Consider the following 18,628-nt stretch of genomic DNA (forward strand, 5'->3'; position numbering starts at 1 on the left):
TTTACTTGAACTGAAGATAAATATTTAAACATTTAAATGGAGATGCTATCTCATCTCCATACTTTTTTGTCAAACCATTGATAAAATATCTCCCATATCAAATAATATTGTTTATCTTCCTGTTCTCTTATTTCAAATGTCAATCTACTCATTTCAGCACAGTCCAACATTTTCATAATAATTTCTTCATCAGTAATTATCTTCTCTCCTTTCCAGTTTTTGGCAAATACAATTCTGGCCGCTGTTAAAATGTTCACAATTAAGTATTGTAATTCTTTATTAAATGTCTTTGGTAAAATTCCTAATAAAAATATTTCTGGTTTAAAGTCAGTATGTCTCTTTGTCATTTTTTCTAACCACGTATGTATCTTAGTCCAAAATCTCCTTGCTTCCACGCATGTCCACCACATATGGTAATACGATCCTGGAGTTTGATGACACTTCCAACATTTCTCCGATTTATTCTTAAACATTCTGGCTATCCTCGTTGGGGGTAAATGCTATTTAGGCACATTTTTGAGGCTGGGCGCATATCCGGAAGGTGTCCAAGCAAGCAAAGTACATGCGCGGAAGGATGTGTGAATGTGTGGACCCGTGCACGCTCACATTTGCGAACCGGTAGGGAAAGTAAGTGAATTCCTCCCCTGATCTATACAACATATTTGTGATATGCTATACGGAATCCTGAATCATGTACAACCAACTCTTAACTAAGCATTCATTATTATCTTTGATTTAATCAAGGTCCACAGAGAGACATTCCTTCACTCTTTATTATAAGGTTGATTATCCTATTGTGGATTTGTGATCAAAACTCTGAGGCTGTGAAATTCCAATTTGGTGTGAATACCCCCCCCCCAAAAGAAATTAATATACTGTATCCTCTGAAATTTCCTTTGTCTATCCTGATGTTGCTGCATCTTCCCTTCAGCTTTTCAAGGTAGGCCAAATCAGGAAACTCACAGGAAGGCCAGTGGTGGGTTGCCCCCGGTTCGTATTGGTTCTATAGAACCAGTAGTAAAACCAGTGGGAGGTTCCGCCCACTGACCCTGACTTCATCAGAATGCTTCTGCGCATGCACAGAAGAGTGCACGCACATACACGCGAAGCAAGCACATGAGCACAGCCACGTTGCGAACCGGTAGTAAAGGTAAGTAGAACCCACCTCTGAGGAAGGCTATATTCATTGAGATAGGCTATAACCGTGATGGTGAACCTATGGCACGCGTGCCACAGGTGGCACGCATAGCCATATCAGTGGGCACGCCAGCTCAGCTCTGGCGCGAATGCGCGCGCTGGCCAGCTGATTTTTAGGCCTTCTGGGCCCACCAGAAGTAGGGAAACAGGCTGTTTCCTGTCTCCGGAGGGCCTGGGGGAGGCTGGGGACAGCAAAAAATGTCACTTCCTGTCCCACCGAGAGTTGGGAAATGGGCCCTTTCAGGCCTCCGGAGGACCTCCGAGGGAGTGGGAAAGGCTGTTTTTGCCTTTCCCAGATGCATAGAGAAGATCTGGAGCCAGGTAAGAAAGAAAAATGGGCCTACCAGGCCATCGTGTGCCAGGAGCGGGGGGGAGGGGTTGCATGCGTATGCGCAGGGGTGGTGCATAGAATTATGGGTGTTGGCACGTGCCCATGCGAACCTCCCCCATCCCCCCCTTCTGGCACGTGATGGCAAAAAGGTTAGCCATCACTGGGCTATAATAACAGAATCTTGAAAGTCTGATTGTGGTTCTCTTTCCCTCCCTCTTATACCTCAGTGAGTCATGGTGGAGTTAGTCTCCCTCTCTTCTTAATACTATCTCCCTTCCTAGGACTTAAGGAATGTTTCTGTCCTCTTGATTTACATAATGATTTGCTTTCCTCTACACTTCTTTGTTCAGTCGAGTAGAAAATGAAATTCTGCTACCTTCACTGAGCTTGGTCTCAGAGATAGCCTCCCCGTTTCTTAATTGGCAGCTCTCTTTTACCTCTGTCACCATCCAAAACAGATTTTGACTGGGGAACTGCAAGATTAAAGGGACTTTCCATTACACCTGCAGACTTTTGGTTGCATGACAGTGAGATAGATATCTTTTGTATTGCCACATACCCCTTAAAACAAAACTTTTGTAGATATAAATTTCTATACGCATGTGAACAAAGGTATGGGTGATAGATTTGGTAACTGATTCTTCTTAAGGATGGCTAGTATGTCTCAGGTTCTGACAATTGCAGATTCAATTTGTTGGTGGTTTTGTTTAGAGTTATTAGTAGCATAGTTCTAACACATTTCTAATTATTTGTAAAATTTCTAGTCTATTTCAAAATTGGATATTCTGAAGGTAATGGCATTACTGCTCTTACTTACAACGTTATGTCTGATGTACAAATATATTTATTATTATTATTTATTAAACTTATTTGTCATCCATCTTGTTTCAAAGCATCTCTTCATCCATCTTCTCTTAATTGTTAAAAAACTTGTCTGGTGAAATCTAAGTAGTCTGTATTTATATTGTAGATGCTGTTTCCTGTTGAGATCAGCATGCCCTGTTCTATGTATGTAGTGCTTTGGCTGATCAGATTAGTGTGAAGGATCTAAAATACTAAATTAACTATGGTGTTTTCTTCAAACTCAAGGTTGTTTTCAAAAATAGTTAAAACTACAGTACTGTGTTTAAAGAACTGAAAATTCTATCTGTCAAAAGACAAAAAGAAGCCATGCTAGCCAACTAAAAAACTTTATCCCTTGCAATTGCTTTCAAAAATCAGCGAGGTTTGGGAAAGATACATTTCTGAAGAAAATCTTATAGCTTTATCTAAGTTAGTATTTTAAACTGCTTTAAGCAATTAGAAGTCTCCCCTTTTCCTTAAGGGAAACAGAGAGACAGAGAAGAAATTCCATCCCATTGTTTTCTGGAGGAAAGCTTTTACAGTAATTGTTTCATCAAACAATTTGGCACTGATTACAGTTATCATATGTGTTTTTACCTTACACGTCTTTACTATCAAGATACATATAGTCCTTGGCATATAATTGTAATTGAGCGTGGAGTTACAGTCATAACTCACTGTGGTCATAAGTCAAGGTATCACATGACTGGATTCAAAATTATGACTGTTTTTTATGGTTATTATTAAGTGAATGTTGTGGTTGTTAAGTAGGCACCACAGTTGTTAAGTGCATTTATTTTCCCCTGTGGGCATTTTTTGCCAGAAACTACAGGTAAACTGGAAAAAAATGCACGCAAATTGTGTCCATGTGACTCAGTAGTGGGATGCAAATCCCAGTGCTACTGGTTCGCTATTGGTAGCACGCGGGTGTGCGCGCTTGCTTTGCGAGCGCACGGCGCTTCTGCGCATGCGCAGAGCATTTTTGATGACATCTGGGCAGGTGAGCGGAGCCTCCCGCCACCGCCACTATCAGTTTGCCTGAACTGGGATGAACCGGGAGCAACCCACCACTGATGTGACTATGGGACACTGCGAACAGCCATAAATGTGAGCTGGTTGCCAAGAACCCAAAATGTGATCACAAAACCGCAGGGGTGTTTGCGGCTATTGTAACTTTGAAAATGGGTTGTAGTTCTGGGGTGGTCACTAAACCATTGGTTATAAGTTGAGGACCACTGAACTGTCACTAAGTGATTGGCTGTAAGCTGAGGACTACCTGGAAATCCAATTTTTTTCTTTATTATACCAGCAGCTATTAAGCAAATGTATATATATATATTTAAAAATAAACCAGTAGGAGTCCATGATATTCCTGTTAACATTTCATAAAGCTCCATTACATTTGAATGCTATTATTAAGGATACAAAACGTATTTATTTTATTTATTTGACAGTATTTACAGCTCAACTCAATCCCAAAGGGCTCTTGGTGGTATTCAACATTCTACAATACCAAAACTAAATAATACATACCTAAATCAGAACAATATCAAAAACAAAAATATAACCCCAAAGAATACCAAGAATGGAACCTCAAACAAAATCCAAGATAGGCACTCAGCTGTGATTAAAAGGAATAAAACTACCTTTAACTTGCTTACTCAGCAAGGGGGAAGGAGGCTGTACATAACTGTACTTCTGAGGGAGAATAATCCATAAAATTGGGCTGTTAGAAACAAGATTTGTCTCAACCATCACTTTAATCTGTATATTACATAACAGCATGTTAGAATCCTAAAACATTGGAAATAAAACCATTTCACTGGAAATAGAAACACTGATCAAATTTAAAAGTACCTTTTTAATGGGATGAATGTTTGGTTGCTTTTATCTTGCAGCCGGAAGACAAAATAAGGATTCTCCATGTAGAGGGTACATTCTTTTGGTGATGGTGGTAGTAGCGTAATTTTTGAGATAAAAGACACATACAGGCAATGACTTGATTCCAGTTTATTGTAAAGAAATGGGGAAATTTGCTGCTATTCTCTTCCTGTTTCCTTCTTCCCTGGAGGCAATTATTTTTAGTCACTTGAATCAGAAGGAAAATAGAAAAGGAAATGTTTCCTTTGCCCTGGACTGTAATAAACACTTCATTGCCTTCAATCAGTTTCTCTTAAATGGCTCTTAAAAATCTGCAGCTTGCATAAAAAATGGCAGGCAATGCTTTTGGTCCTCCCAAAAGGGCCAAAGACTCAACTGCATTAAGATGTCTTTCTCCTCCAGCCTGGTACTTATATATCTCTCTCCCATTCTTGCATTTCCATCCTAGCTCCAGCCTCACATGCCTTCTTCCATTCCCCTTTAATACAGGGAGTCCTTGATTTACAACTATTTGTTTAATGACCATTTGAAGTTACAATGGCACTGAAAAAAGGGACTTATGACCGTTTTTCACATTTATGACTGCTATAGCATCTCCGTGGTCATGTGATCAAAATGCTTAAGCAACTGGCTCATACTTATGATGGTTGCAGTGTCCTGGGGTCATATGATCACCTTTTGTGACTTTCTGACAAGCAAAGTCCATGGGGATTCACTTAACAACCATGCTACTAACTTAACAACTGCAGTGATTCACTTAACAACTGTGACAAGAAAGATCATAAGGGAAAAATTAACTTAGCAACTGTCTTGCTTACTTTAGTAACATAAATTTTGAGCCCAATTGTTCTTGTAAATCGAGGATTACCTGTATAATCCCTTCTTCAGAGTGACAGTCAAGTTCTAGACAGAGTTTGCATAGGAAATTTGTGCCTTCCAGACATAAGTGAATATCAAGCTTAAAACAAAGCAAGCACTTAGACTTGCTACAAGGCACTGAGAATGTTGCTTCAGCAGACTTTTGCATTAAACTGATAAGCCTGCACATATTCTGTAATGAGGATCCTCTTTTACCTTTCTTCATCCATTCCCTCTCTTGTAATCTCACACTGCGATGGCCGTGATCCACATTTTGAGAAACAGTGGTTTAAAGAGTTGGAAAAGAAGAGCTCCATGTATACTCCTATATGGTATAAAGTTTTATCCTTGAATCAGAAGTGTTGTACAGCTCTATTAAGCATGGAAACTACAAGGCAACCCAGTGTTCCAGTTTTTATTCCGGAAGTTCTCCCCATCTTCACATTCTGTATGTCGTTGACAGGAAAAAAAAAAAAACCTTTTTCTTAAACATGTCTGCCTCCATTTATTTATTTGTTTATTTGTTTGTATGTATGTATGTTTGTTTATTTATTCATTTATTTATTTATTCATTCATTCATTCAATTTGTATGCCGCCCCTCTCCGAAGACTCAGGGTGGCTCACAATGCATTCAAAATCATTGCAAAAACCATTTAAGAATTAAAAACATTAAAAACATTAAAACTCATTCACACCATTCATGGCCGGATCTCGCCAGATCACAAGAGTGAGATCAACGGCCCCAGGCATGCCCGAAGAGCCAGGTCTTCATCGCTTTTCGGAAGGTCAATAGGGTGGGGATGGTCCGGACCTCAGGAGGTAACTGGTTGCAGAGAGCTGGGGCAGCCACAGAGAAGGCCCTCCCTCACGGGCCCGCCAGCCGGCATTGTTTAGTTGACGGGATACGGAGGAGACCAACTCTGTGGGATCTTACCGGTCGTTGGGAGTTATGTGGTAGAAGGCGGTCTCGAAGATATTATTAGATTGATGAGTGAACTCACTTATTTTTGTGAGTCTTCTGCATCATCTTTTTAAATTTCTTCTATTTTCTAAAATAGATATGCAATTCACTTAAAAAAAACTTTAAAAAATAGAAAAGAGACCAATTCACACAAACTAAAAATACAAACTTCTGTGTGTGTGTGTGGGGGGGGAATGTACCGTATCTTATATCAATAGCCACTGGTTTACTCGTCTTCTGCTTCATCTTACAGTATATTCAATGCAGTGACCAGGATTAAATGAATAAATGGTTTGTTGGGTGGACAGAAATATGTATCTCTCATACAAGAGTTGCTTCTTTATAATTGGAGACAGAAGAGAGCCATAAAATGGATACTCATAGCCTTTAGGGCTAGACAAAATTACCCTATAACCTCCAGGATTACTAATTAGAGAACAACTTGTTTTCTATACATTATTTATATACACAGCATAGGCTGGTTAGGAATAAGTGACCAGACTGCATTCATCTCACAGCGGATTGTGTTTTGGCCCAACGGGGCACTTGAGAAAACTTTCCTAGATTTTTACACATGGATTTCAGACTCTGGTATCAGGCAAGCAGCAAAAGCATTTGTGAGAGGACATATACTCTTAATCAGATGTGTTCGCTTTCACTGGAGTAAATGTTCTGCCTTCAGAACATTTTCATTCTGAGATGATTGTTATCAGTGATTGCTCTATACACTTTAAAGATAGAACTACTTGTTCCTTTGAGAAGCATGTGTTCTCTTAACCCTGTTTTTTTTTTTTTTTTTTTTTTGATGCAGAATGAATGCAGGGATAGAGTGTGTAACAGAGGAGACTGCTCAGTGGATGGAAGTGTTTTAACCTCTCTTTGATTTATTAATCCTCTATTGCAAATCTTCCTTCTCTGAATCTGCTTGCTATGTTTTTCAGTCTCTTCATTGGTTCAGTTTCTCGGTATCACTTCTTGGCTTGTAGAAACAATTGCATTTGCAGAAATTTGTAATTGTGGTTGAAAAAGAGCATGGTCGCACAAAAATTAAGACTCACTTTCCTGTCATCTTTCTCTTGATGGAGGAATACTGACAGATTCCTATTTGCATGGAAATATGAGAAAGTATCATTGAGGTTAGAAGGATTTAACTTTGGAACACATATTCATAGGGTTGGGCTATTAATTTGCTTTTTTTTACTCTGAGGAAAGTCAGCTATTTTTAATAGAATAAAAGTAGTCCTTGACTTGCAACCATTCATTTAACAACCATTCCCTTAATAACAATTTTAATTTAATTTTATGATCTGCAGGGGGCTAGTAGTCACCTAAGGCTGAGGGACCTTTAAAGAAGAAGTCTGGAGTGGTGTGGTTGAATGAGCAGAAGATTACAAGACGGGGGATGTTGATTGATCTCCCCCCTTCGATCTCCCCCCCATCAGACCCAGACCCAGACCCAGACCTGATGGCCACTCAGCTCCATTTAATGATCCCCTGCTTTGCCACCCCCACCTGAATATCTCTCCCTCGCTGTGTTACCCCTGTTGTTCCATCAGCAATTACTCCGTCCTTTTGATATACCATCCTACCCCTTTAATTCCATCCCGGCTTCCACGGATATTGAAGGGAATGAAGACACAAACACTATGAATCCTTGTTTGCCCCCTGATTATTTTGTTGGGGAACGGACCATCTTCTCTTAATTCCTTTTGGACTCTGGACTGGTCGTCATGAGAGGGCGGCCATTGAGACCTTTATTCCCCCCTGGACAGAATTGTAATTTTCAGATTTCTCATCGCTATGAGAGGGTGGTTATTGTTCTAGTATGTTGATGCTCTACATAACATCTTCTTCCCCTCTACTATGACCTTCTCCAACACCTTCAGAAGATTGTCTCTCATCCCCTCCAGCCTTTTCTTCTGTTTACGGTGTACTCAGCTGTGGAACTCCTTGCACTGCGAGACTCCCCCCTCTCGCAGGTTTGGCCCTCTCAACTATCGAGGGCCGCCCTTGATGATGGGTTTTGGAACCCCGAGAGGTGGTACGCTAAAAAACGGAGGCTCTGGGGTTTTTTAAATAGATTTTTAGATCCAATTTTAAGGAGATCCGGGAGGAGGGTGGTTTTTAACAACAAAAATGAGACGGGGGGGTCTCTTAAGGATCAGCAGCTTTGCCATTCTGATGGTCCCAGTGGATTGGGGGGGGATTGGGAGTCATAGAGGATGTTCAGAGAGGGGTGGGACATTCTATACCTGTGATGGTGGGATGGGGCAGAAGAAATGGAAGTAGGGATCAGGAGCATCACACCAGATGCATTCAGGTGGTGATTTGCTCCAATTCCCCCTGCTCACCTTGCTTTCCTGGGGATGCGAGAGCGAGGGACCCTGGTCTCCGTCTGGTGTATGTGAATGCCAGGTCCGTGGTGAATAAGGCCCCCCTCATACGAAATCTTATTGATGAGGAGGGTGCGGACCTGCCTGTATCACGGAGACCTGGTTGGGGCAGGAGGGGGGAATCCCTCTCTCTGATTTATGCCCCCCCCGGGCTTTCGTGTGCTGCACCAGCCGTGACACCAGGGAAGGGGCGGGGGGGTGGCGGTGGTTGTTAGAGAAAGTCTTAGTCCTAAGGAGGTCACTGTCCCTCAGATAGGCGGGTGTGAGTCTCTTCTATTGAAGTGGGATCCTGGAGTTCAGTCGGGCTTGTTGGTCACATACCTATCTCCCAGCTACGTTGCCACAGCCCTGCCCGCACTGCTCGATGTCTTGACTGAAGTGGCACTTGAACTTTTGGTTGTGGGAGATTTCAATCTGCCTTCGATCGGCAAGTCATCTGAGACAATCCGGGAGTTCATGGCCTCCATGGCAGCCATGGACCTGACTCAGGTTATTCAGGGCTCAATTCATAGGGGAGGACACACACTCGACCTGGTTTTTCTCTCTGGGCAGTGGATAAATGGTCGTGGTAGGGGGGAACTTTCCATCGCCCCCCTGTCATGGACCGACCATTTCCTCCTTAGACTGGACTTTCAATCTGCCAACACTTGCCGCTGGGAGGCAGGACCCATAAAATGGTTCTGCCCCAGGCGCCTGATGGACCCAGAGAGGTTCTTGATGGAGTTTGGGACATTCTCCACCTCTCAATCTTGCGATTCGGCTGAGGCTCTGGTGGCATCCTGGGAACGGGCGGCTACCGACGCATTGGACCGAATTGCACCTTTGCAGCCTCTGACCTGACGCAGATCCTGGGTCGCTCCTTGGTTTTCCATGGAGCTCCGGGAAATGAAATGTCGGAAAAGATGCCTAGAGGAGAGTTTGAGGTCCTCCCAGTCTGAATCTGATCGAACACAGTTAAGAACCCATATTAGGTCTTATCTAGTGGCGATGGAAGCGGCGAAGTGAGATTACTTCGCCACCCTCATTGCATCTGCAGAAAACCGTCCAGCGGCCCTGTTTTGTGTGACCCACTCCCTCCTCAATCAGGGAGCGAGGGAAGACCCTTTACACGGCAGAGCTGAGGATTTTGTACAGTTTCTGCATGATAAAATTGCTCAGATCTGGATCGGATTGGACTCTGGCCGGGCAGAATCCAATGGTGAGACTAGGGTAGGTCTTGAGAGTAATATCTGGGTTGAGTTTGTTTCTGTCAAGGAAGTGGACAGGATTATGGTTAAACTTGGTTCCTCCACTTGCTTATTGGATCCTTGTCCCTCCTGGTTGGTTTCGGCTGCCAGGGAGGTGACTAGAGACTGGATCCAGGCAATTGTCAATGCTTCGTTGAAGGAGGGGGTCTTCCCTGCCTCTCTTAAGGAGGTGGTGGTTCGACCTCTCCTCAAAAAGCCTTCCCTGGATCCAGACTCACTTAATAACTATCATCCTGTCTCCAATCTTCGCTTCATTGCAAAGGTTGTTGAGACTGTGGTGGCGCAACAGCTCCCACAGATCCTGGAGGAAACGGAATACCTAGACCCGTACCAATCGGGCTTCCGATGCGGGCACAGCACGGAAACGGCATTGGTCGTTCTGCTGAATGATCTTTGGCGGGCTCGGGATGGTGGTTGTTCCTCTATCCTGGTCCTACTTGACCTCTCAGCGGCTTTTGATACCATCGACCATGGTATCCTACTGCAGCGACTTGTGGGGTTGGGGGTGGAAGGCACTGTTTTACAGTGGTTCTCCTACCTCTCAGGTCACTTGCAGTTTGTAAGGGCGGGGGGGCAGAGGTCCACCCCGAGGCCCCTAAATTGTGGGGTGTCTCAGGGGTCGGTTCTCTCCCTCTTGCTCTTTAACATCTATATGAAGCCGCTGGGTGAGATCATTCATGGCTTCGGGGTGAGGTATCATCAATATGCTGATGATACCCAGTTATACATCTCCACCCCAGACCACCCCAGCGATGCCCTTTCCATGATGTCCCGTTGCCTGGAGGCGGTGCGGGCCTGGATGGGTAGAAACAGACTCAGACTCAACCCCTCCAAGACTGAATGGCTGTGGATGCCGGCATCTCAGATTTCAGAGGCTCCATCACTTTTGATGGGTGGGGAAAAACCTGCCCACGGTGATAGGGCTCGCAACTTGGGTGTCCTCCTGGATGCTCGGCTGTCCCTAGAAGACCACCTGACAGCCGTGACCAGGGGGACCTTCGCAGGTTCGCCTGGTGCGCCAGTTGTGCCCTTTCCTGGACCGAGATGACCTTCGCACTGTCACTCATGCCCTGGTTACTTCCCGCTTGGATTACTGCAATTCCTTCTACATGGGCCTGCCCCTGAGATGCACCCGGAGACTCCAGCTGATCCAGAATACAGCCGCACGGGTTGTTACGGGAGCCCCTCGTTACTCCCGTATAACACCTCTCCTGCTTGAGCTGCACTAGTTACCAGTGGTTCTCCGGGTCCGCTTCAAGGTGCTGGTTCTCACCTATAAGGCCCTACATTTATTTATTTTATTTTATTTTAATTTGATTTATATGCCGCCCTTCTCCGGAGACTCAGGGCGGCTTACAATGCGTTAAGCAATAGCCTTCATACTTTTGTATATTTTATACAAAGTCAGCTTATTGCCCCCACAAACTGGGTCCTCATTTCACCTACCTTAGAAAGGATGGAAGGCTGAGTCAACCTTGAGCCTTGGAGAGATTCAAACCAGCAGAAATTGCAGGCAGCTGTGTTAATAACAGGGTGCGTAGACCACTGTACTATCAAGGCTCACATGACTTAGGTCCGGGATATTTGCAGGACCTTCTCCTGCCTGCCTCCCACCGTCCTGTTCGCTCACATAGGGCTGCTCTCCTCAGAGTTCCAACGGTGAGCCAATGTTGTGTGGCGGCACCCAGGGGTAGGGCGTATCTGTGGGTGCTCCTACCCTCTGGAATGAGTTGCCTACCGAGCTCCGGATGGCCCCTGATCTCCGCTCCTTCCGTCGGGACCTGAAGACTTGGCTGTTCAAGCAAATAGGCTGACTCTGATTCTATTAGTTAATTTGGTTTAAAATGGGATTTTGTTGTACATGTTTTTAACTTGTGTTCGCCGGCTGGAGTCCTTCTGGAGAAGGGCGGCATATAAATACATGAAATAAATAAATGAATGAATGAATGAATGAATGAATGAATGAATGAATGAATGAATAAATAAATAAAAAAAACAGCCTCAGAAAGGTTGCTTTGTGGCCTGTAAAACACTTCTGACTTTTATAAAACATTTCACACAGACACACATAACACATCACATGTGATCATGCACTTGTGTTCTGCAACCTGTTTGCACTTGCAAATGGTTGCCAAGTACCCCATGACCATGTGCTCTTTGTTTTCAATCTTCTTTGCTGGCTTCCCCAGAAGCTTAATGGGGAAGCCAGCAGGAAAACCTTCAAGCTGCTACTGCCGCCTCCTGAGAGAACTCCCTCTCTTCTTTGATGGCTGGCTGAAAGAACTGCCTGCTGAAGGATTTCAGCTCCAGGCCAATCCAAACAGTCATAGAGCTGAAATCTCTTGACAGGCAGCTTGTTCAGCCAACCCCCAGAGCGAAAAACTACTCACCGAAGGATTTCAATTCCATATATGCTTGGATTGGCCTGAAGCTGAAATCCTTCAAAAGGCAGCTCTTTTAGTCAGACCCTCTTGATTAGACTGGGAACTAAAGCAGGATTTTCAGCTCCTGAATGGTGAGGCAGCATAGTAAGCTAAAGAATGTGACATGCCTCATGGGAATTGGGGGCTGGCACATACTGCCACATATGAGTATGTCTCTGTTCAGGGGTTTAAAATCTTTTTTTTTGGCGGGGAGGATTTTCAGCTTCTGAGCAGAGACATACTCACATGCAGCCTGCATCAAACCTCCTACTGTCTCCCCCACATCCCTGAGGCACTCTGAGCTCTTTAGCTGAGACTTCGATGACTTAATGACAGGGAAGGTTGGAATTGCAGTCATTGACTAAAGAAGTCACAGGCTGTCTTGCTTAATGACTGCTCTGCTCAACAATTGACATTCGGGTCCCAATTGTGGATGTAACTCAAGGATTACCTGTAACTATATATCTTTCTTATAATTATATAGACTTAGAGCTGGCAACCTTTTTACTGCTAAACACCACATTCTCATGGGAAGTAATATATTGGGACAGACCACATGAAAGTTATAGTAGAGTGGAAAAAGCAAAAGGAAAAGTTGGCAGAGCTACCTGATCTTTTATAATATGCTTCTTTCCTTTTACCCCCTCTTTCTGATATACCCTTCTGTCTACCTTCCAATGCATTAGATTGGATTAGATTGTCTACCTTCCAACGCATTAGATTGTCAGAAAAGTTAGGAAAAATGTAAAAAATAGCCTCCAGGGGGAAAAAAAAGCTTAGCTCTAAGCTGTCAGTCCTGATATGTTCTTGGAGAACTGAGTAGCCTACATATTCCTATCACATTATTTTAAGGACAAAATGTTGCAAGAGAGTTGTAGTTACTCTTTTAAAAAGCATATTAAATGTTTACCAGATATTTTAACCCACTATTGGAAAAGTTGAGACAATTTGGTGTAGTGGTTAAAGCTAGACTAGAAACAGGGAGACAAGTTCCACATTAGGGACAAAGTCAGCTAGGTAATGTTGGGCCAGTTTCTCTCTCTCAGCCCTAAGAAGGAGGCAAAGGCAAACCACTTTCAAATTATTGCCAAGAAAATTCCAGTGACTTCTCCAGACAGTTGCCAGGAGTCAAGACTGACTTGAAGGCACTGAAAAAACCCACATTCTAGATACTGATTTGGAATAGTAGAAACACATAACAGGTGAAGAGCATTTCCATGGAACTTTGAGTTAAATAACACTGAAATGTGAAAGTAAGAAGATAATCCTTCAAAAACAACATGAGTTTTCTTGACCTTCAAGGAGGTATCATATGTTCTTCATTCTTAAGTCCTGCTGATGGAAAATTGCCCTTCAGCTATAGATGTGCCCTTTGAAAAGCAATCAATGTGGTTTACTTGTAGGTGGACAGCTGGCCAAGAAGCAAACCCCAAAATCCCCTCTTGTTTTCAGGAATCATGTCAGAAAAGAGACAGTCTCTGATTGAATCCAGATTGAGCTGTTTCCTGTTAGCGTGCTAACTCAGCCTGCCGTGTCTTATTCCACAAGTCAGTGTTATTGAATGGTTGCCTGCCAAGGCTCTCTTAAAAATTTGGGGGCAGAACTGCTTTAATAACGCAGACCAAAATTATGCCTTAGATGTTCCTTCAAATGACTTCAAGCATATTGTTGTTGGTAGCTGATAAAATGTACTTTTATTTTTTTAAGCACACAAATGCAAGGAAACATTTTTAATGTCTCCCCCACAACTGTAGCATTCCTTTCCTCTAGAGAACCATCAAAGCCCAAGTCTGAATACTTTCGGGAAGAGCTTTACTCAAGTTTCTGTTTGACCCTGAATAAATAACCAGGTTTGGTAACTAGAATTCTGATTGGCATTTTGGGGTGCATGCATAGGGCGGGTCGGGTGCTATTTCTAACTGCTAACTACCAAGCATTACTGGACAAAGTTATAAACTGGAACTAATGAATTAAATGGGAATGTAGGATGAAGTATATCAAAAGCTTATTGGAATGTTTTTATTTGATTGATTGATTTATTTAGAAGATTTATATGGCCACCCACTCACTTTCAGTGACTCTGGGCATCAGTATTAAAGCCACATTATGATTTTTATTTCTACAAAGAGAAGAAATACAGAAAAATAGGGATAAGATACAGAAGAAGAAAAAAATCTCACAGGTTAGTTGCATACACATTTAATCACAGACCTAATGGCTTGATAAATTTTATGGAGATTGTGACATGCAAAGAAGGAATCTTAATTCCTGTCTCTGCTGCAGTAATCATGACTGTCTGCAGTAAAAATTACTGGGAAGCTGGGGGGTGGGGGGAAGCACTTTTTCAGACTAATACATTTTACCAAAAGGCATTCATTAGATGCATGGGATGGCTGGGCTGTTGTGGATTTTTTTGTTTGTTTGTTTGTTTGATTTATATGCCGCCCTTCTCCGGAGACTTAGGGCGGCTTACAATGCGTCAAGCAATAGCCTTCATACTTTTGTATATTTAAATTTAAATTAGGATGAGGTGGGAGGAAGGGAGGAGAAGACAGGTTATGCAGACACAGGTTACATGTGCAAGAGAGTACAAGTATCTTATAAATTCACAATTGTAATGTGTTACAAACCCATTGTATTTGTTGAGAGGTTCTGAAATTGCCTGAAAACCTTTGAGATATGTGAATGAATCTCATTTGATGGTGGTGTTAATTTTTTCCAAAATGGTTACTTTTGAAGTCTACAATAGAAAGTCCTCTTGTAAGGAGCTGAAATGCTCTGATATTATGTTGTCCTTGTTTTTGAGCCCTGATGTCAAACTTGTGTCTTTTAATTCTTTTGTACAAAGTTTCCTTGTTTGTCCTACATAGAATCCAGAGGAGGATTGTTGGCAGTTGGTGGCATATTACATTGGAGGAAAAGCATGTGAAGGCTTTTAATTTTGTATATGAAATTGTTGGGGCGGTTGTGAGTGCTGTTGGTGTAGATGTGGAGGCAAATAGACATCTGGATTTCCTGCAGGGACCGATCCCCATGTTAGCACCATTGTCCTATTTCTTATTGCTTGTTAGAATCTGCTTCAGGTTGGATGCCTGCCTGTTGACTGGAGCCGAGATCCTTTCCCCCTCAACTTTGACAGAATAAAAATTAATAAACAAAGAGAGAATTACTGGTGCTCTTTGAAGTATTAAGCAGAGATAATAGTTGTATGAATTTGCACATAATTGTAAAATGTGGAAAGCTGTGTTCTATGCTTTTATGGTGAAAGGGTGTGAAAATCTTTCACGTTGCTTTTCTCATTTTGCCATAAAAACAAGCATGGAAAGTAGCTCTGCACTTTTTACAATTACATCAAATTCATACATTTGCATACAATAGTGACTGTATTTCAGAGGAATGGAAAAGGCCCTTTCACTGGACCCGTACCATCTTGATGCTGTGGCAGAAATTGGAGAATAAACAAGAGTGAGGTCTTTGAGCTTTTCTCAGTTGGATTTCTCTCTTATAACATATGCATGCATGCTCTTCATAATCTTAAGTGCTAGTGATGGGTCTTCTCTTGAGAGATTGTTTGTGTCTTCTAGACCTCACTGCCTTAAAATATTGCCTGATAACATTTCTTTTCCAGAATCTATTACACTAAAGGAATGGACATATGTGTCCCGTTTCTAGGAGTACGTTCTTGTAATCAAATCTAAAAAATAATTTTATGAAAAAAATATGAAAAAAAATTAAATGTCTCAACCCCTAGATATTGCCTAACTACTTATCTACTCCTTTTTTTCTTCCTTTCTTTCCTCTTTTGTTCTCAGTTGCCATCTTCCCAGACTGGTTTATTCATTATCTTTGTGGAAACTACATTGCTGGAAAACAAATTTGCACACAAAGTTAGCCTCATGGTTAGCTGTTTATATGAACAGCTGCCCATGTGGTTTGGCTCAGCGATACATATGCCAGGTCAGCTTCTTTATAGATTCATCTTTATGCATACATTTAATTACTGTGTCTGACACACACACACACACACACACACAATCATCCCTGCTATATGATACAGATATATTGAAATATATATATTTCACTAAGATATGCATACCGAAATTTTGTTTCACAAACAAAAGTTGTGGCTTTTTTTTTTTTTTAAAGTAAAGACAGATGAAAGATACTACTGCAGAATGCTAGCTCTGCCTCCTAATGTTTGGTGAAGTATTGACTTCTTCATTTCCCTATATTTATGGGCCAGGTCATGCCATCACATTACTGGGGTTGGACTAGAACACCTCCAAGAATCCTTCCAACTCTGCTATTTTGTTATTCTGTTACTAGTTTTCAGTGAGCTGGAAGTTGTGAGCTCATTTTGCTAGATGCTTAAATGTGGAAGACTGTCTTCTGCAGACTTAGAATGACATTTTATTTATTCCGAATGAGGAATTTTTGAAAGTCTTTCATGCCTGATCTTCTAAGTTATCTTTGATTCCTGTAGAAAAATAATATAACTCTTTTGCACATATTCAAATTAGTTATGACTATAGAATAATTGCTTTTATCTGATGAAATACTCTACACCATCCTATTAATGGATTAGGGTTCTCTGTACTTTTTTTCTTTCATAATTCATTGCAATGCAGATTCCTTATCCATCTAATTTTTTGAAATGAGATCTTACTATGCTGAACCACTGGAGATAAAAAAATGCCTGCTAGTAATTTAACAACAAGAATGAAACTAGAAAGTACAATAGTGTCTGATCCCTGAAATACAAACAAGGGAGGAATGTAACATTGCAACCATAGGTTTATTTGGATTATCTTGGATTTGGGGGTGAAACCTGGGATGCCTAGAATCATGGTAAAATAATAAACTCCTAGATTTATTTTAAAAAGAAGAAAGAAAGCTTGGGGAAAACTTAGCTCTTCAAGAAAAGAAAAATCATGATTAAAATGTTTCCGCCTGGTTTCAAGCTTTGCGATGTTGAGCGAAGTTCTTTATCATTCTGAGATGTAAAATATATGTGTGGATGGAATTAAGCAGCTCAGGTAGGAATGTTGCTAAATGGTAAGGAAGTTAATGTAATTGCTACAAACCCATCTGCTCTCTTAAACTCATCTTGAATCACAGCGGATTAGTGAGGGTATACAGCCCTTGAAAGCTGTTGACCCTTCCTTAGTCAACTGTTATCCTACATCCTCTGACCCACAAAATCTGCAGAGTCCAAATTAGATCTCTCAGAATTCATAATGATCAAAAGATGTTTCAGTTAGTCTATTTGTTTCATTATTTGTTGTTTGCTTCACTGTATGAACCTAGCTGCTCTGTGGTTTCACTTCTCCAGGTGTTTTCAAGTACCAGCTCTATTTTGTAAAGCTATAAAACTTCAAACCATTTCATCACCCCTGAAAAGATATTGTGTGGCAGTGTTATTTCTACCAATAAGAGCTTATTAATTCCCCCCCTTTCCCCCCATAATTTGTCTATTAACCCAGGTTGAAGGGGACCAACTTCCTCCAGGACACACTGTCAGCCAATATGAAACCTGTAAGATCAGGACAATAAAGGCAGGTACTCTAGAGAAGCTTGTGGAGAACCTATTGACAGCATTTGGAGACAATGACTTCACCTACATCAGCATATTTCTATCAACATACCGAGGATTTGCATCTACAAAGGAAGTTCTGGAATTGCTCCTTGATAGGTAAGCTATGAAGAAAGAATATATATTTTATAAATTGTTCAGATATTTTTGAACTAACAACATTCACCAATTTGCATCACATAAAATGGTATTTAAAGGCCAGTGCTCGGACAGACTAGCACAATTCAAAGCACACTAGCGATGTCTCCTCGAATGGGGATGAAACGTTTGCAACCAAATTGCCAAGATCAGAGCTCAAACCAACAGCCCAGCTACCAACCTGAGCTATTAATATTCAAGTACATTTCAATCATTTAATAAATTAATTAATATAAGAGTTGTTTAAAACAATGGTGTGTTTCAAGCGATTATGCTGAGCTGCAACGTTGGTAGATTAGGGTTTGGTTCTGAACATTGATTTTAAAAGTAAAGGTCTGTCATTTGCTATTCCAGTTTCGTAATCAAATCTGTGTCTTATTCTGTTCCCAGTATGAATTCACAGTGGGAATTTAACACTATGCAATATTTAGCATCTCAAGTATCTCAATGTTTATTCCTCAAAGAAAATACAGAGTTCTTGTTCTTTGAATAGTAAGAAGACAGAAAATAGGTTTGGTTTTAGAATGCAGCTTTAATGCTGAATCAATCTATATGTCTGTCTTTTTATATGTAATATTTTCTCTCCATTTTTAGACATCCATCTTTATTCTATGTCCTTATTTTTTAAAAATGTCTGAAACTTCATGCCAATGAATTCAATAGATCGTTGTAGACAGATTTGCAAACATAATCCAAATTTCTGGTTTCAATAAATGTAACATGTTTAAGTATCATTGATTAAATAGTGAATTAGGCAGAGGT

At 41.4% G+C, this 18,628-nt stretch overlaps 1 protein-coding gene across 1 annotated transcript in view; it reads left to right on the plus strand.

Moving 5' to 3' along the window:
- Nucleotides 1-18,628, plus strand: part of RGL1 (ral guanine nucleotide dissociation stimulator like 1) — a 106,137-nt gene that overhangs the window by 24,839 nt on the left and 62,670 nt on the right. The window contains exon 3 of the mRNA XM_070939279.1: nt 17,619-17,827. Coding sequence (XP_070795380.1) covers nt 17,619-17,827 — 209 coding nt within the window. The remainder of the gene's footprint in view (nt 1-17,618; nt 17,828-18,628) is intronic.

Source organism: Pituophis catenifer, unplaced genomic scaffold (assembly GCF_029215685.1).
Source record: "Pituophis catenifer annectens isolate HBS135680 unplaced genomic scaffold, rPitCat1.0.hap2 SCAF_3, whole genome shotgun sequence".
In the NCBI taxonomy this organism is placed as follows: domain Eukaryota; kingdom Metazoa; phylum Chordata; class Lepidosauria; order Squamata; family Colubridae; genus Pituophis; species Pituophis catenifer.